The sequence below is a fragment of the Lynx rufus genome, unplaced genomic scaffold (assembly GCF_022079265.1).
Source record: "Lynx rufus isolate CCGP_SWC_20201006 ecotype Redwood Valley unplaced genomic scaffold, mLynRuf1.p SCAF_9, whole genome shotgun sequence".
Lineage (NCBI taxonomy): Eukaryota > Metazoa > Chordata > Mammalia > Carnivora > Felidae > Lynx > Lynx rufus.
In genome coordinates, this window is record NW_025814897.1 from 62,298,499 (window position 1) to 62,313,878 (window position 15,380).

Genomic DNA, 15,380 nt, shown 5'->3' on the forward strand with positions numbered 1-15,380 from the left:
ACAGCCCCCAATCCTACTCTTCCACACAGTCTGCTAAGAAGAGGTAACTGTTGCTTGGTGTCGGACTGTGGCCCTTCTGTGCAGAGCCTGAGCTTTTGCAGAGTTCATTACAGTTCACTTACCTGGAGAGATTATAGAGATTGTTTTGATGTTCTAGCTATTCCTGTTCTTTTCAGAACCTGTGACACTGTACTGAGTCTGGCAAGGTTTTCGAGCCCCACAAAGCTCTTAGAACTATGTCGAAAACCTCTGAATAAGAACACAGAGTCTTTCTGTGGGCAGGGTCTATAACCGTGCACATCGTGCAGAGCCCGTGTGTAATTGTCTACAGAGAATATGCCTGTGCCGACCCCATAGTGGTTGTAGGACCTTGTGGTTGTTTGCAAGAGTTTGCAACTGTTCACTCTGCTAGTGTGTACAAAGTCTGAAGTTATGTTTCCCCTCTGACACAGGCGAGGGCTCTGAAGAAAATCATGGCCCTTTCATCTGCCAGGAGCACGACTGCCATGAATGACTCTGACACTCGCACGACAGGCTGCCTCTTCACTGGCATCCCTGGGCTGGAGCACCTGCACATCTGGCTCTCCATCCCCTTCTGCGCCATGTATGTAGCCGCCCTGGCAGGCAACGGCATTTTAATTTGTATCATCCTCTCGCAGCCAAGCCTGCACGAGCCCATGTACATATTCCTGTCCATGCTGGCCAGTGCAGATATCTTGCTCTCCACTTCCACGATGCCCAAAACACTGGCCAACTTCTGGCTAGGTTCCAGCCACATTTCCTTTGATGGCTGCCTCACCCAAATGTTCTTCATCCACTTCCTCTTTGTGGCCGACTCTGCAGTCCTGCTGGCCATGGCCTTTGACCGCTTTGTGGCCATCTGCTCCCCTCTGCGATATACCACAGTCCTCACGAGCACCGTCATTGGGAAGATCGTCGCTGCCACCCTGACCCGCAGCCTCATCATCATGTTTCCATCCATCTTTCTTCTCAAGCGCCTGCGCTATTGCCGGATCAACATCATTGCACACACTTTTTGTGAGCACATGGGCATCGCCCGTCTGTCTTGTTCTGATATCTCCATCAATGTCTGGTACGGGTTGGCAGCTGCCCTACTCTCCACAGGCCTGGACATCATCCTTATCACTGTTTCCTACATTCACATCCTACGAGCTGTCTTCCGCTCCCTTCTCGAAATGCCCGGTCCAAGGCCCTGAGCACATGTGGCTCCCACGTCTGTGTCATCCTACTCTTCTACATCCCTGCCCTTTTTTCTGTCTTTGCCTACAGGTTCGGTGGGAGACGCATCCCACGCTATGTCCATATCCTCCTGGCCAACCTCTATGTGGTCATCCCACCTATGCTCAATCCCATTATTTATGGAGCAAGGACCAAGCTGATTTGGGAAGGGGCTAAACAGATGTTTTCACATCTTGCCAAGGAATCTAAATAAGTGTTCTCAACTTGACCTTAACTAAATCCCTTTCTGTATCTATTAATTGATCCTATGTTCATCCTAACCTCGTCTCTATGTCTTCCAGTTATCTCCATGCAATTATCATCTATGTCCCAATTAATTCACATACATGCTCTACTCAAACCCACCTTTGATTTCTTTTCTTAGAAATTTACAGTAACAGCCACCCCACCTTCATCTACCTATTATTCAATATCTTCTGGTCCTCCACCATCTAGGAAAAATTGATTAGGGTAAGGGTGATAAGTTATTTGGGGTTTCCCATCCAAACAGGACTTTTCTCAGTATCCACTTGCATTTTCTCCTTAATGTGTGTGTGAGAGATATGTATTATATATTCCATAATATGTATTTTATAATACATACAATATGTATAAATACATGTTATATATATATAGTATAAAAGTGCTTGGTATATAATAAATGCTTGACAAATGATAGCTTTATTTGTATTCTTGCTTTAATTATTATTAATTAATAGCTCATTCAACTCAATTAATAGCTCATTATCTCATAATTAATAAAAAGTTGTCCCGAGACCCAAGCAGATTGCATAATCATACATGAATTTTATTTCTACATAGAGGAATAGGAAAGGGAAAACAAGATTTTTTAAAAAAATCTAATTTTTATAATAACTGAATTCAACCAAATATAATGTTTAAATATCAAAATTAAATGCCTTTAGAAATTGTTGTAGATGTTGCTTTAATTACACCTGCTCCAGGGGCACCTGGGTGGCTCAGTCAGTTAAACACACAACTCTTGATTTTGGCTCAGGTCATGATCTCAGGATTGTGGGATTGAGTCCTGCACAAGGCTCCACATGGAGACTGCTTGAATTCTCTCTCCTCCCATCCTCTCCCCCACTTGTGTGCATGCTCCCACGCTGTCTCTCTCTCTCTCTAAAATAAAAACAAAAATAAACAAGTACACCTACTACAAAACACATATACTTAATCACTGTTTTGCAGATACACTAAATTCATCTCCTCCTCAGATCCTGGTACCTGTTAATCTGTTGCCTGAAACATCCTCTTCCTATATCCTTTTTATTTTTTGAAAGAGAGAGAGAGACAGAGAGACAGAGACAGAGAGAGAGAGAGAGAGAGAGCACCTGTGCATGCACAAGTAGGGGAAAGGCATAGGGAGAGGGAGGGAGAGAATCTTCAGTAGGCTCCATGCTCAATGCAGAGCCCATGGGGCTTGATCCCATGACCACGAGATCATGACCTAAGGCCAAAACCAGCAGTCAAAGCTTAACCAACTGAGCACTCTGATGATCCACTCTCTTCTTAATCTTTACATTACTCTCCTTTCCTTCAGTTTTCTGTTTATATGTCTCTTCCACAGAGACATCACTATGATCTTCCAATAAAAAATGCCTCCCCCCCTTTTTTTTATGGCAAAAAAACAAAACGAAAGCCAAAAAAATCACCATAAGGAAAGTCAAAAGCCAAAGTCAAACTGGGAAGAAGTATTTTCAAATTATATTACAGATGAATGGTTAATTTTTCCTAATACACAAGGAGCCCATAAAGTGTAGGGGGAAAAAATGATCAAGAGTCTGACGAAAGATGACAAAGTCAGTTGGAATATGCTTAACTATTAATAAGTGAAATGAAATTGAGGCTATAGCATAGTTACTATTCCTCACCTATCAGGTTGGCGATAATGAAAAGGATCAACATCATGTTGGGAAACAATTAAGAAAACAAGCTCTTTCATACATTACTCATGAATATAAAACACAACAGAATTTTTGTGGAATTTGGAAATACCTCAACCAAATTCTCATGCATTTCTCCTTTGATCCAGCAACCACAAAGGAAATTGCTTTCCAGACTGACCTTCACAGATACAAAACAACATGTGCACAAGTTTAGTAATTATGGCAAGTACAATTGCCATAGTGTTATACAAACTAATGTATTTGAAAAACTTGAATGAAGTCTGAATCCCTGAGCCCCAATGCCATACTCATATGCTTACTAGGAGTGGAAACTTCCCCAAGTTCCACAAAGGCTTTAAAGCCACTCAGACTTGAGTTAGAGAAAGTCACCATATTCAGTACATACCAGCCGTTTGTCATTAGGCAATATGGAACCTCTTTAAATTTCTTTTCCTTCTCTGTAAAAAAAGTAGCAACACCTACTGCAGAGTTGTTTTGATTATTTAAGAGATTAGCCTGACAAAGCAAAATAAATGGTGTTTTAACGGATATTTTGTTGCTACCAAATTTGTCACTATTATAAATTTTTTCATGTTTATTTTTTGAGTGGGGGGGAAGGTAGAGAGAGAAGGACAAAAGTTCCAAAGTGGGCTCTGTGCTGACAGAGCACCTGGGTGACTCAGTTGGTTAAGCGTCCAACTTCAGTTTAGGTCTTGAATTAAAAACTCTATATTTTTTAACATTTATTCATTTTTTGAGAGACAGAGAGAGACAGTGTGAGTGAGGGAAGGACAGAAAGAGAGAGAGACAGACAGACAGACAGACAGAATCCAAAGCAGGCTTCAGGCTCTGAGCTGTCAGCACAGAGCCCAATGCGGGGCTCAAACTCAGGAATCGTGAGATCCTGACCTTACCCAAGGTCGGACACCTAACCAACTGAGCCACCTAGACACCCCTAGGTCTTGAAATATCAAGAATCATGATAAGAGAATTATGGAGGGGCAGAGACAGAGACAGAAACAAAGAGGAGCAAGACCAAGAAAGGAAAGAAAATATTCCAAGAAGTTGAGTTTTTCTGACATCTGACTATAAGTCCCAGAATGTCCAGTGAAGAATTTCAAAATTTGGAGAGGGGTGGTATGTGGACTCAAAACTAGGGATATCCAGGGCCTTATGGAGATGAGAGTCTGAGCAATGACTTCGAATCATGAGCTTCTTGTATGTGACAAAACAGAGATAAAATGCATAGTGACATTGTTTGTGAAGGTCTCAAAGCAGTGAGTGGTGGTGAGCATCCTGAGGAGGGAGGTATGATGGAAAACTCATTGTTGTCTTTTTGGTGGGGGAAGGGCTCCTTCTCTGAAGCAGAGGGTCGCTCTCTTGATTCTGGGGCATCGCTCCAACATTCTACGCTCCTTTTGGACAAAATGGACTTCAGCTATTCTCCACAAGCCAGTGGAGTTCTCCCAGGCTCCTTTCTGTCTTAAATGCATAATGATGGACTCCGGGACTCCCTAGGTGCTTACAAAAATATTTGGATCCTGGGGCACCTGGGTGGCTCAGTTGGTTAAGCGTCCGACTTCGGCTCAGGTCATGATCTCCCGATTCGTGAGTTCGAGCCCCGCGTCGGGCTCTGTGCTGACAGCTCAGAGCCTGGAGCCTGTTTCCAATTCTGTGTCTCCCTCTCTCTCTCTGACCCTCCCCTGTTCATGCTCTGTCTCTCTCTGTCTCAAAAATAAATAAACGTTTAAAAAAAATATTTGGATCCTAAAAACTACGGATGTATTGACTCTGTGATATGGGGGAAGGCTAAGCTGTAAAACCAAACTTAATTAATACTTAACTATTAACCATGCTGTTATGCTTCAGTTCGACTCTCTTAGTTAATTATTTTGAACATATGGGACGTGGGCATGTTTTTCTTTATTTTCTTTTTTATTTTTCTTATTTTAATATGAAATTTATTGTCAAATTGGTGTCCATACAACACCCAGTGCACATCCCAACAGGTGGCCTCCTCAGTACCCATCACCCACCCTCCACTCCCTCCCACCCCCCATCAACCCTCAGATTGATCTAAGTTTTTAAGATGTTTTTCTTTGGGTTAAATCAGGAAGGAAGAATAAACATCCCTGAGGCCGAGGCCTCAATATCACCATCTACTGGCCTCTAGTAATATCCAAGCCCTTTGTATTTGCTGTTCAAGGTCCTATCACAGCTCTTCCTTGCTTGGGATACACATTCCTTCCTCTTTCAATTTTCTGATTGGTATTGCAACATTTCTGACAAAACCACAGACTGAGATCGACTGGATGTACTTTGAATTCCTCCCTATAGCAGGCTTCTCCTGCTCCTCCCATCCCTTCAAGACACTGCCCCATTCCATTCTTTTCTCTTTTACCCCTCCCCCATCCCCAGAACTTTCCCTAGCTTCTGGTCCTGATCTGTATATGCAAATATAGGTGGGTGAAGCCAGGTGTCCTTCAACCTTCCTACAGAGAGTTTCGCCTCTCTGTCAGACTTCAGCAGTGGACTGTGTCGAGTGGAGAATTGTAGAAATTTTGCAAGTTTACGGTGTGATCCAAGCTTGGTGACAGAGCGCAGAAAAGCTGACCTTGGGCCATGAAGTAGCTGTGCAAAGGCTATTGTCCAGCACACCCTGATACAGAAAACTAAATGGAATGGAAGAAGCAGGCTTGAAGCCCTGAATAAAGGCATGGAGCCACCAGAAAAGAAATATTGAAAGGCCCGTGGCCCACACTTCTCTTTCTTTTTCTGCTCCAAGAAATAAGTCCAGTTCCTTCCTTCCTTCCTTCCTTCCTTCCTTCCTTCCTTCCTTCCCTCCTTCCTTCCTCCCTTCCCTCCTCACTCCCTCCCTCCTTCCTACTTTCCTTCCTCTCTTGCTTCCTTCCTTCTTTTCTTTCTTCCAATATAAGTAAGAGCTTTACTGAAATATAATTCGCATACCACACAATTCATTTATTTGGAGTGTATAATTCAGTATCTCCTATTGTATTCATAAAACCATGCCACTGTCACCACAACCGATTTTAGAACATCCCCATTTCCCCTTCTCCCCCAACAAAACCAGTGTCCCTTTTTCTTCCATCCCACCTCCTGGCCCTAGGCAACCACTAAACTACTTTATTTTTTTATAGATTTATCAATTCTGGACTTTTCACATACGGAATCATACAATATGTGATCCTTTCTATGGTTTCTTTCCCTTAGCAGACGGTTTCCAAAGTTCCTCCATGTTGTTGCATATATCAGTACTTCATGTCTTTTGATAGCTGAATACCATGCCATTGTATGAATATACTACATTTGTTTACCAATTTATAAATTAATGGGTGTTTGGGTTGTCTCAACTTTTTGGTTGTTATGAATAATGCTGCTATGAACATTCAGATACACGTGTTTGTGTGGAATTATGTTTTCATTATCTTAGGTATATACCTAAAAGAATTGCTGAGTCATTCGGTAGCTATATTTACCCTTTTGAGGAACTGTCAGGCTGCTTTCCAAGTGACCATGCCATATTACATTTCCTCTTGCAGTGTATGATGGTCCCAATTTCTTCACAGAATCGACAAAACTTGTTATTTGTCTTTTCAACTCTAGCCCTCTAAGTGGTGTGAAATGGTATCTTATTGTGGCTCTGAATTGTATGTCCCTAATGGCTAATGGTGGTAAGCCCTGTTTCTTATAAGTTCCCAGCTAGTTTTCATCTATACTCCTGGGAGTGGGACTACAATGTTAGAAAGATTAATGAATAAAATATGTTAAAGTGAATCCAATTCATTTAGGATAGTAGATGCCTTATACTTAGACTTATGTTCTAGTTTTCTGGGAGCCATGCTTCCGTCCTCATCTCTTAAACAAGATTATAATCTCTTGCCCATTTTATTTCCCCGAGTTGTCATGAATGTTGAATAATGGCTTAAAAGTATTTGGTGATATTAAATGTATGATACAAACATGGAGGAAGAAAAATGATGAGAGTTTGCTCACAAAAGTGGCCTTTCCAGCTAGATGAGACCAGATATTTGTACAGCAAAAGCAGTATTCTAGGCATACTCAGTGTGGTGTGGAACTGTGGTGTAGAAATCGCCATATTCCTGTGCTTGTTCAAGTAAATTTCTAGGTCTCTGTGTAGGACGCTAAGGGACTACAGGAGAGGTCATGATTGATTGCCCAAGAAAGAAGACAGCTCTGGCTCCCAGCCTCTTCCCCACCTAAAAAAGAGATACCTCTTTCTCCACTCTCTCCCTATGTCAGACACAGAGATAACTGATAGACTCTACCAGAAGACCATTATATGAGTCTGTCCTCATTTTGCTTCTTGAAGTCTCTGGATACAAGTGTAGAACATCTTGCTGACATGGAATGCAGCAGTGTGTTCTATAGTTCAAGTTGCCTTACGTCTTTCCCATAGTCCAGAGGAACATAGAATCTTTGCCTCCTGAACTAAAGCCAAAGCTTCATGGAGGACAAATTGCCTGGCAATTCAAGTGAGTATGGAAAGAGCTAAAAGCAGTCAGAGAAGGATCTTTTAACTCAAGTGACCTCAACCCCACAGGAGAGGCTTTTACAGTAAGCATGGAAACTAAACATGGAAAAACGCTAGAAATTCCATCATCTAGGGTATGGGTATTGTATGGTCTGAGGGCCAGACGGGTTCTTCCCTCCACAATGATGGAAAGCACAAGTTACAATGCTGCAAGTCCCAGAAACGATTCAGAATTTGAAGAGGCAAATGAGCATCCAATGATGAGATCAACAGGTAAAGTATGGCTCAGACCAATAACCAAGTCTGCAGTAATAAAAATAATGTAAGGACACAGGAATCTGGGAGAATTACTAATCCTGAGACTCCTTTTACTCTACATTCCCCCACTGACTTTGAGATCTTGACAAATTCTCCTACCACAGACATCTGTCCATTCCTGCTGATCGTGACTCCTTGGTAGCCAGATCAGTGACCTGTATCTGCTAACTGCTCAATATCCCATCTTCTTTGCCCTGTGATTCTCACAAGGGCTCATACCAGACTTCACAAGTCAAAGTGACTAACAGTCTCTACCCCAACCCCGTCCATGTATTCCTTTCTAGGACACTTTGCACTTCCTCCTGTGAGAGCAAAGAAAGACCGGTTAAGTCCAGAAATCACAGAACACACCCTCTTTTAGAAAGGGTTAAAATTGAGGTCAGAAAAGCAAGACCCAGGCAGACTATTCTAGAAACCCACCACGGTACATGAAAAATGCAAAATGTGATCTCTAGTGTCTAGAGCCTGAGACACTTGTGGGAAGCAAAGAGGAGTCATGCCCTTCTTTCCTTCCCCCCTTCTTCCTTTCTACCTTCCTTCCACAACCCAACTCTGAATAATTAATATGTTCTGTACATTGTTCGACACCCTAGATATACACGTAAGAATGCAGAAATTTCCCCTTATCTTAGAGTTCAGTGTATTTTTCTTCAGCCCTTGTTTCCTATCATTCATACATATGCCTCAGAGATCTCAGTGAATCTTCTGACTTTAACCCCCACATATTATGTTGGCTCACAAACCTATACTGAGTCTAGTGGCTAGATACTTGGAAATTAGAACATATTAATTTCATCTGAATGATATCCACGTAATGCACACTTGATTTAAAGCAACAACAAACATGCATTTCTCCCCCAGCAAATTGCTTAATCTCCATCATTCCCCACCTTGGTGTAGAGTCTCACCATCCTCCCAATTGCTTAATGTAAAAATCTACCTCAGATTCCTCCTTCTCCTCCTTCAAATATGTTGCTGTCACAGAGCCTAATCTTTCCAGCTCAGCAGCTTGTATTATCAGTTCTTTCATATCTCAATATATTGCCTTAATTTAGTTTTATCTGGACCAGTTCAATCATCTGGGAGTTGATCTCCCTGATTTCAGCATTGTGTACCTCCTAGCTGCCACCTACCCAGACACCCAAAAGATCTACCCAAAATACAAATAATTGCACTTTCCACTGCCTATAAGATGATAAAAATCAAACCCCATAGAAGATACTTATTGAATGGAAAGTAAACTAGCAGACACATCACAGGACAACACCTACTCGGTACCTAATATGCCAGTTAACTTTACGCAAACATACGTAAGTTAAGTTTCTCAGAGTTTCTTTGTAAAGTGGATTTCCATCTTTCACTGTCTTTTCTGTGATAAGCTGAATTTCAGGAGCAAAAACTGAGTTTTTAAAGGCCTGTAAAGAGCAAGGGTGGTGGATTGGGCTTGCATGAAGTAGGGTTTCAACATTGCAGGCAAATAAGAGTCAATGAAATAAGAGAGATCAAGAAAACCTTGGTAAGAGAACTTGAACTGATTTGAAAGATTAAAAGACATTTTAAAAATGGCACAACAGTGTGCCATTTGGCTTGGAATTTCAGAGTGGCTAACCTCAGGAAAAACACAAGTCAGAGAAGAAATGCAAGTTGTATTGAATGGGATCAATTATCTACTATTTGATTTACTGATTTATCCTCCTGTTTTAAAAAGCCTTTGATGAAATGAGTTTTGAGCTATTTCCTGTGCTAGATACCATCCTTCCTTTGCATCTTTTCTAGACTTAGAGCTCAGACTTTTCCTTTAAAAAATTGTTTTATTCCCGGGTGGCTCAGATGGTTAAGTGTCTGTTTTCTGCTCAAGTCATGATCTCGCAGTTTATGGGTTTGGGTCCCACATTAGGGTCTGTGCTGATGGTGTAGAGCCTGCTTGCACTTCTCTCTCCCCTCTCTCTCTGTCCCTCCCCTACTTGCATGTGCACTCTTGCTCTCTCTCAAAATAAATAAATAAACCTAAGAAAATTTTTTTGATTATTGAAGACATACAGTGTCATATTAGTTTGAGACGTACAGTGTAGTTGACAATTCTATCCATTACTCGGTGCTCACCACAGTAAGCGTAGTCACCATCTGTCATCATACCAAGTTATTACATATTATTGACAATATTCGCTATACTGTACTTTCTCATCCCTGTGACATTTATTTTATAATTGGAAGTATGTATACCTCTTAATTCCCTTTATCTATTTTGTCCTACCCCAGGCCTTCTTTAACATTAGGGCTCCCTTGAGCTTTTTCCTTGGCCCTTTGCTCTGTTTCTTCAGGGCGCTTTCCCTGGAAAGATGTTCTTTCAGTGTGCTCCCTTGAATATCACTTCACATTTCTCTTCTTACTTGTACTCTTCTCTTAGCTCACCTCTTCTTCTTCATGTCCTTCATTAGGATGTGAGAGTAAGAAATCTGGATATGCACCTAGAGTTACTTATCCTTAATCCCCATCTACACATTATCATCAGCTCACATGGAGAGACAACCAATTATTTCCCAGATCCATTCTCTTTCATCCAAACTCAACAGCATCTAGTTAAGCATGTTTTCCTCTGTACTAAAGGAACAGAGGAATTTGTTACCTCCAGACATCTTTACCCTGCTCACTGCAGCCAGGTGATCTTTTCTTACATGACATTTACAAATTCAGAACATGTCATTCTCTACCTGCCGCATACCATCACTCTCTCACACACACACACACACACACACACACACACACACACACACACCTTATTAAAACTCTTTAGTGGCTTGCCAACAATGTTAAGATAATTCAGTGGGGAAAGAATATGGTCCTGGGACAACTGGATATCTACATGCAAAAGAATAAAATTGGACCTCTATCTCTCACAATAAAAATTAACTCAAAATAGATTGTAAACCTAAATATAAGAGCTAAATTACAAAAATGTTTTAATTTAAAAATTTTTTTTATTCTATATTTGAGAGAGACAGTGTGCAAGCAGGGGAGGGGCAGAGAGATGGAAATAGAATATGAAGCAGGCTTCAGGCTCTGAGCTGTCAGCACAGAATCCAACGCAGGACTCCAACTCACGAGACCTGAGCTGAAGTTGGACGCTTAACCAACTGAGCCACTCAGGCACCCCTAAATTATAAACGTTTTTAAAAAATATATAGGAATAATTCTTCATGACCTTGGATTAGGTAATGCCTTCACAGAAATGACAACAAAAGTATAAGTGACAAAAAAGGAGTTTCATCAAAACTCAAAACTTGTTCTTCTAAAGAATGCAATCAAGAAAATGAAAAGACAATCCTTAGCATGGGAAATAATACTTACGAATCAGAATTCATAAAGGACTTGAATCTAGAATATATAAAGAACTCTTAATAATAAAATGACAACCCATTTAAAAAAATAGGCCAAGGATCTGAATAGACACTTCTCCAAAGAAGATATGCCAATGATAGTAAAGTGTATGAAAAAATGCTTACCACCATTAATCCTTAGGGAAATGCAAACTAAAATACCAATGAGATACCACTGCACACCCACTAAGATGACTATAACAGACTAAGACGAGTATAAGAAATACTGGCAAGGATATGGAGAAATTAGAATCCTCTTACACTGCTGGTGGGAATGTAAAATGGTGCTGACAAACAATCTGGAAGATTCTCAAAACAGTAAATGCATGATCTGGCAATTCTATTCTTAGGTATATACCCAAGAAAAACAAAAGGCCTAAGTTAAAAAAAAATTGTACAAGAAAATTCATAGTCACATTATTCATGAAAGCCAAATAATAGAAACAGTCTAAAATGTCTAAGAACTGGGGCGCCTGGGAGGCTCAGTTGGTTCAGCATCTGACTCTAGATTTCAGCTGAGGTCATGATCTCACTGCTCCTTAGTTTGAGCCTGGGTTGGGCTCTGTGCTGACAGCTCAGAGTCTGAAGCCTGCTTGGATTCTGTCTCCCTCTCTCTCTCTGCCCTTCCCCCACTCACCCTCTGTGTCTCTCTGTCTCTCTCTCAAAAAATAAATGGACATTTAAGAAAAAAATTAAACACTGATGAATGGATAAACAAAATGTGGAAAATCCATGCCATGGAATACTATTCAGCCCTCAAAGGAATAAGGTACTCATACATGGCACAACATGAATGAACATTTAGAAGTAGTATGCCAAGTGAAAAAAAGCCATGTTGCCCAACCCCCTGTCCTGACTTCGATCTGGACACCCTCCTCCTTGCAGGCTCCCATCCCCCAACCCTCTTTCCCAGACCGAGTCAGGCTCCTCTCCTCAGTTCTCTTGAGGCAAAACGTTTGCCCTTCCTTTTCTTCTTAAGAGTTGCTGTGCCATTGAAACCTTACAGCTACAGCTCTCAGGCTTCGTAAGCTTTGCATGTATGCACAAGGACCTAAATACACGTATCTATCGTCTCTCATAGTGTACATAGGTCACATAGGTTAAAATTGCAGATACAGTTTTTAAGTTAATACCTTTTAATGATGTCTTTGCAAAGCATACCATTATGGTGCGAGGCGGTTATCTTTACCTACACGTATACGTTTGGATTCTTTTATTCAATTTAATTAATAGAGCGTACGGCTGTATTATCAGTGTTACTCAACACTGACGTGAGATCGGAAGACTCCGGTAAAGTGAAGACGATGCACAAGTGCCCTCTCGGGCGCTCAGGTGTTTCCCCAGGCCCCAGACTCGCGGCTCCCAGGTGAGCGGAACAGCGCCCCCTCTGGCAGCTGGGGCCCCGGCCACCACACCCCTGGAGTGCGGGCCCCGCGCCGCGGGACGCGCCGGCCCTATCAGCAACCTCTGGCCCTCGCCTCGCCCCGCCTCTGGGCTCGGAGTCTCTGGGCAGGGGTGGGTGGAGGCTGCCGCTCCTGCGAGTCCTCGGCTCCGATCCAGACCCAGAGTCCAGGTTAGTGAGCAAGTCCACTTTCTGGCCAGCCACCGCTGTCCCCGCTGGCGCTGGGAGCCCCGCCCGCCCTGCAGGCTGGGGTGCGGGGGGGACTTCGCGGGTGGACCAGAGCGACGGAGACCTCTGCGGTTTCGAGTTGACTCGAGTTTGGCAAGGGAGCGCGGAAGGCCCGGCGACCCCTGCCTGGCTTGGGAGCCGGGAGTAGTCTGTGTAAAGGGTGGTGTTAGGGGGCGGTAGGATGCGGGGGAAGGGGGTGCAGCCCTGGAAGTTTTGGGTTCGGGAATGGGCGCAAACCGTGGGACGGCGTGGATTCTGAGGTCAGCACCCCCTCCCCCGTCTCGGCCGCTCTGCCCCAGGAAGTGACACCGCTCATCCTCCACCCGGGAGGCCTTGACCTCTCGCCAGGGGGTTGGGGGGGTGAGCCTTCCGCCCTCTCCAGACCTGCGGGTCCGTTCGGAGGCGGGGCTGGCCCTGGAGCCCTGACTGTCGAGGAACCGAGCAGGCCCCGCACCCTCTGGCCCTCACAATCTACTTAAAACTACTTGGAGAGTCTTGACCACCCGGGGCTGCTCACAGCCAGTTCCTCTCCGGCTTCTCATTCTCTCGACGTGCCGGCCACCGGGAGATGTCTGCCTTTCTGTGACGCGCCACTTACTGTCACTTCTGGCCGAGGTGACAGGTCAATATAAGACATGAAGTCCCTTCCTTTTCCGAGCTCATGATATAGATGACTTGATCGTTTTTTCTTTTCATCCTCACCCCAACTCAGTGAATTCAAATTAGTGACAACGTTGATTAGTTAATCGAGGCAGAAATGTGTGCTCGAGAACCCCCTGTGTCCAAATTCTGCCTCCGACCCTGACCTTTTTGAGTTTAGGTTTCATCCATCTATAAAATGGACAGAGAAATATTTGTACCCTACAGTTTGGGTGAGTATTGAGGGTTTAAACACATAGGCGACTACAAGTAGTAAATTATCAAGTCGTCATTCTTGACAAACTCAATGCTGAGATTTTAAAATCCACAATTAAAACGATTTTTGCAAGAATAAATAGAGTGGGGAACACAATATGTTAAAATGCACAATAATAAAGAAGAATATGGCTAACATCTAAAGTTAAAAATTTAAGAGTTTTTAAAAGTTGGGATTTCAAGTGGGATTCACAAATGCAAGGGGAAAATAAGGATTTTATGAACTATTCTTTGGAAAAAACCCTCAGTTAATGGATTATCTAAAACTCAGGGAGAAGAAGAAAACCTGTGCAGGACAGTATTTTAAGAATTTGCAAAGTTATTACAAGTTTCTGAAACGCATGGGATAGAGATTCTTTCGATGTAAATTAAAAAAAAAAAGTGAAGCAGATAATATTCCAATTCAAATATTTATCAAGTGCCACCTGTTAGATAATCCATTCCAGATAATAGGTTAAAGTAGAATAACCCTACACAAAGGTTAAAAAAAAATACCGTTATTCCCTAAGCATGAGAAACTAAACTCACTTATGAAAGCAGTTTCCACCCGATTGGATTTTTGCTGCATTTTCAGTAGACCTACCAGCTGGAGTGGGGGGTTGGGCAGTCCTGGCCATCTTATTTCTAATTTATTGTGAGCCCCCAGTCTGTGCTAACCTTTAGTATTCCCTGCCCAGTCACTGGCTTTTTTTTCTGCAGCCATTTTGATACTGAATTGTGAGCTTCCATTCTTTCCGATGTTTCAGATCTAAATATCAGCCATTCTCTGAATCTTCCTCTCCCCACCCTTTTCTAGCTACTTTGCCCCCTGTGTTGCATCTGCCTGTGGAGGAAGCACCCGTATCTAAAACAGTGCTTCTGAAGCCTGCCTGTCTGTGTATAGGCATCACCTGGGGATCTTTATTGAATTGCAGAAACTGAATTGGCCAGGGTGAGGCTGAGATTCTGCATAAAGAGTTCCATTGGATGCCAATGCTGATAGTTAGCCGACCACCTGACCTTCTTTTTCAGGCATCTGCTTCTGATTTAATAGTTCCGCCTGGTCATGAATTTGGCCTCTTTCATTTGCAAATTTGACCCACTGAACTCAGGCACCTCAGGCTCTGGGATCTGCACTCACACGGCCGGGCTGTCATCTCAGCCCGGCCACACTGCTCTTGAGACCGGCGGCCTCCAAGGGAGGCTGAATTGACCTGTTATGTCCTCTCTGGGCTGCGCTTCGCTGCTGCGGGTGGTCAAAGGCCTGCAGGGATGTGGGCAAGGGTTACTCAAACATGCTAGCTCTGTGCTCCCCTCCTTCACAATTTCTTCTTTTCTGCAGCCTCAACTTTATACACGTTGAGAAGCGACATCAACTCTTACATCATCTTTTCTGCTCAAAAATCTTTGTCTTGAATATCTATAGTACTGCATTAGGTGAACAAGAACTATAGAAATATAGGACCACATGTATAATTTTAAATTTTCTTGTGGCCTCA

General features: G+C 42.8%; 1 protein-coding gene across 1 annotated transcript; it reads left to right on the forward strand.

The window, feature by feature from the left end:
- The first annotated feature begins 473 nt into the window (after positions 1–473).
- On the forward strand, positions 474–1,453 carry LOC124505515 (olfactory receptor 52B6-like). The gene is given in 2 exon segments (XM_047071480.1): positions 474–1,179; positions 1,182–1,453. Coding segments are annotated over 2 exon segments (978 nt in total).
- Positions 1,454–15,380: the final 13,927 nt, after the last annotated feature.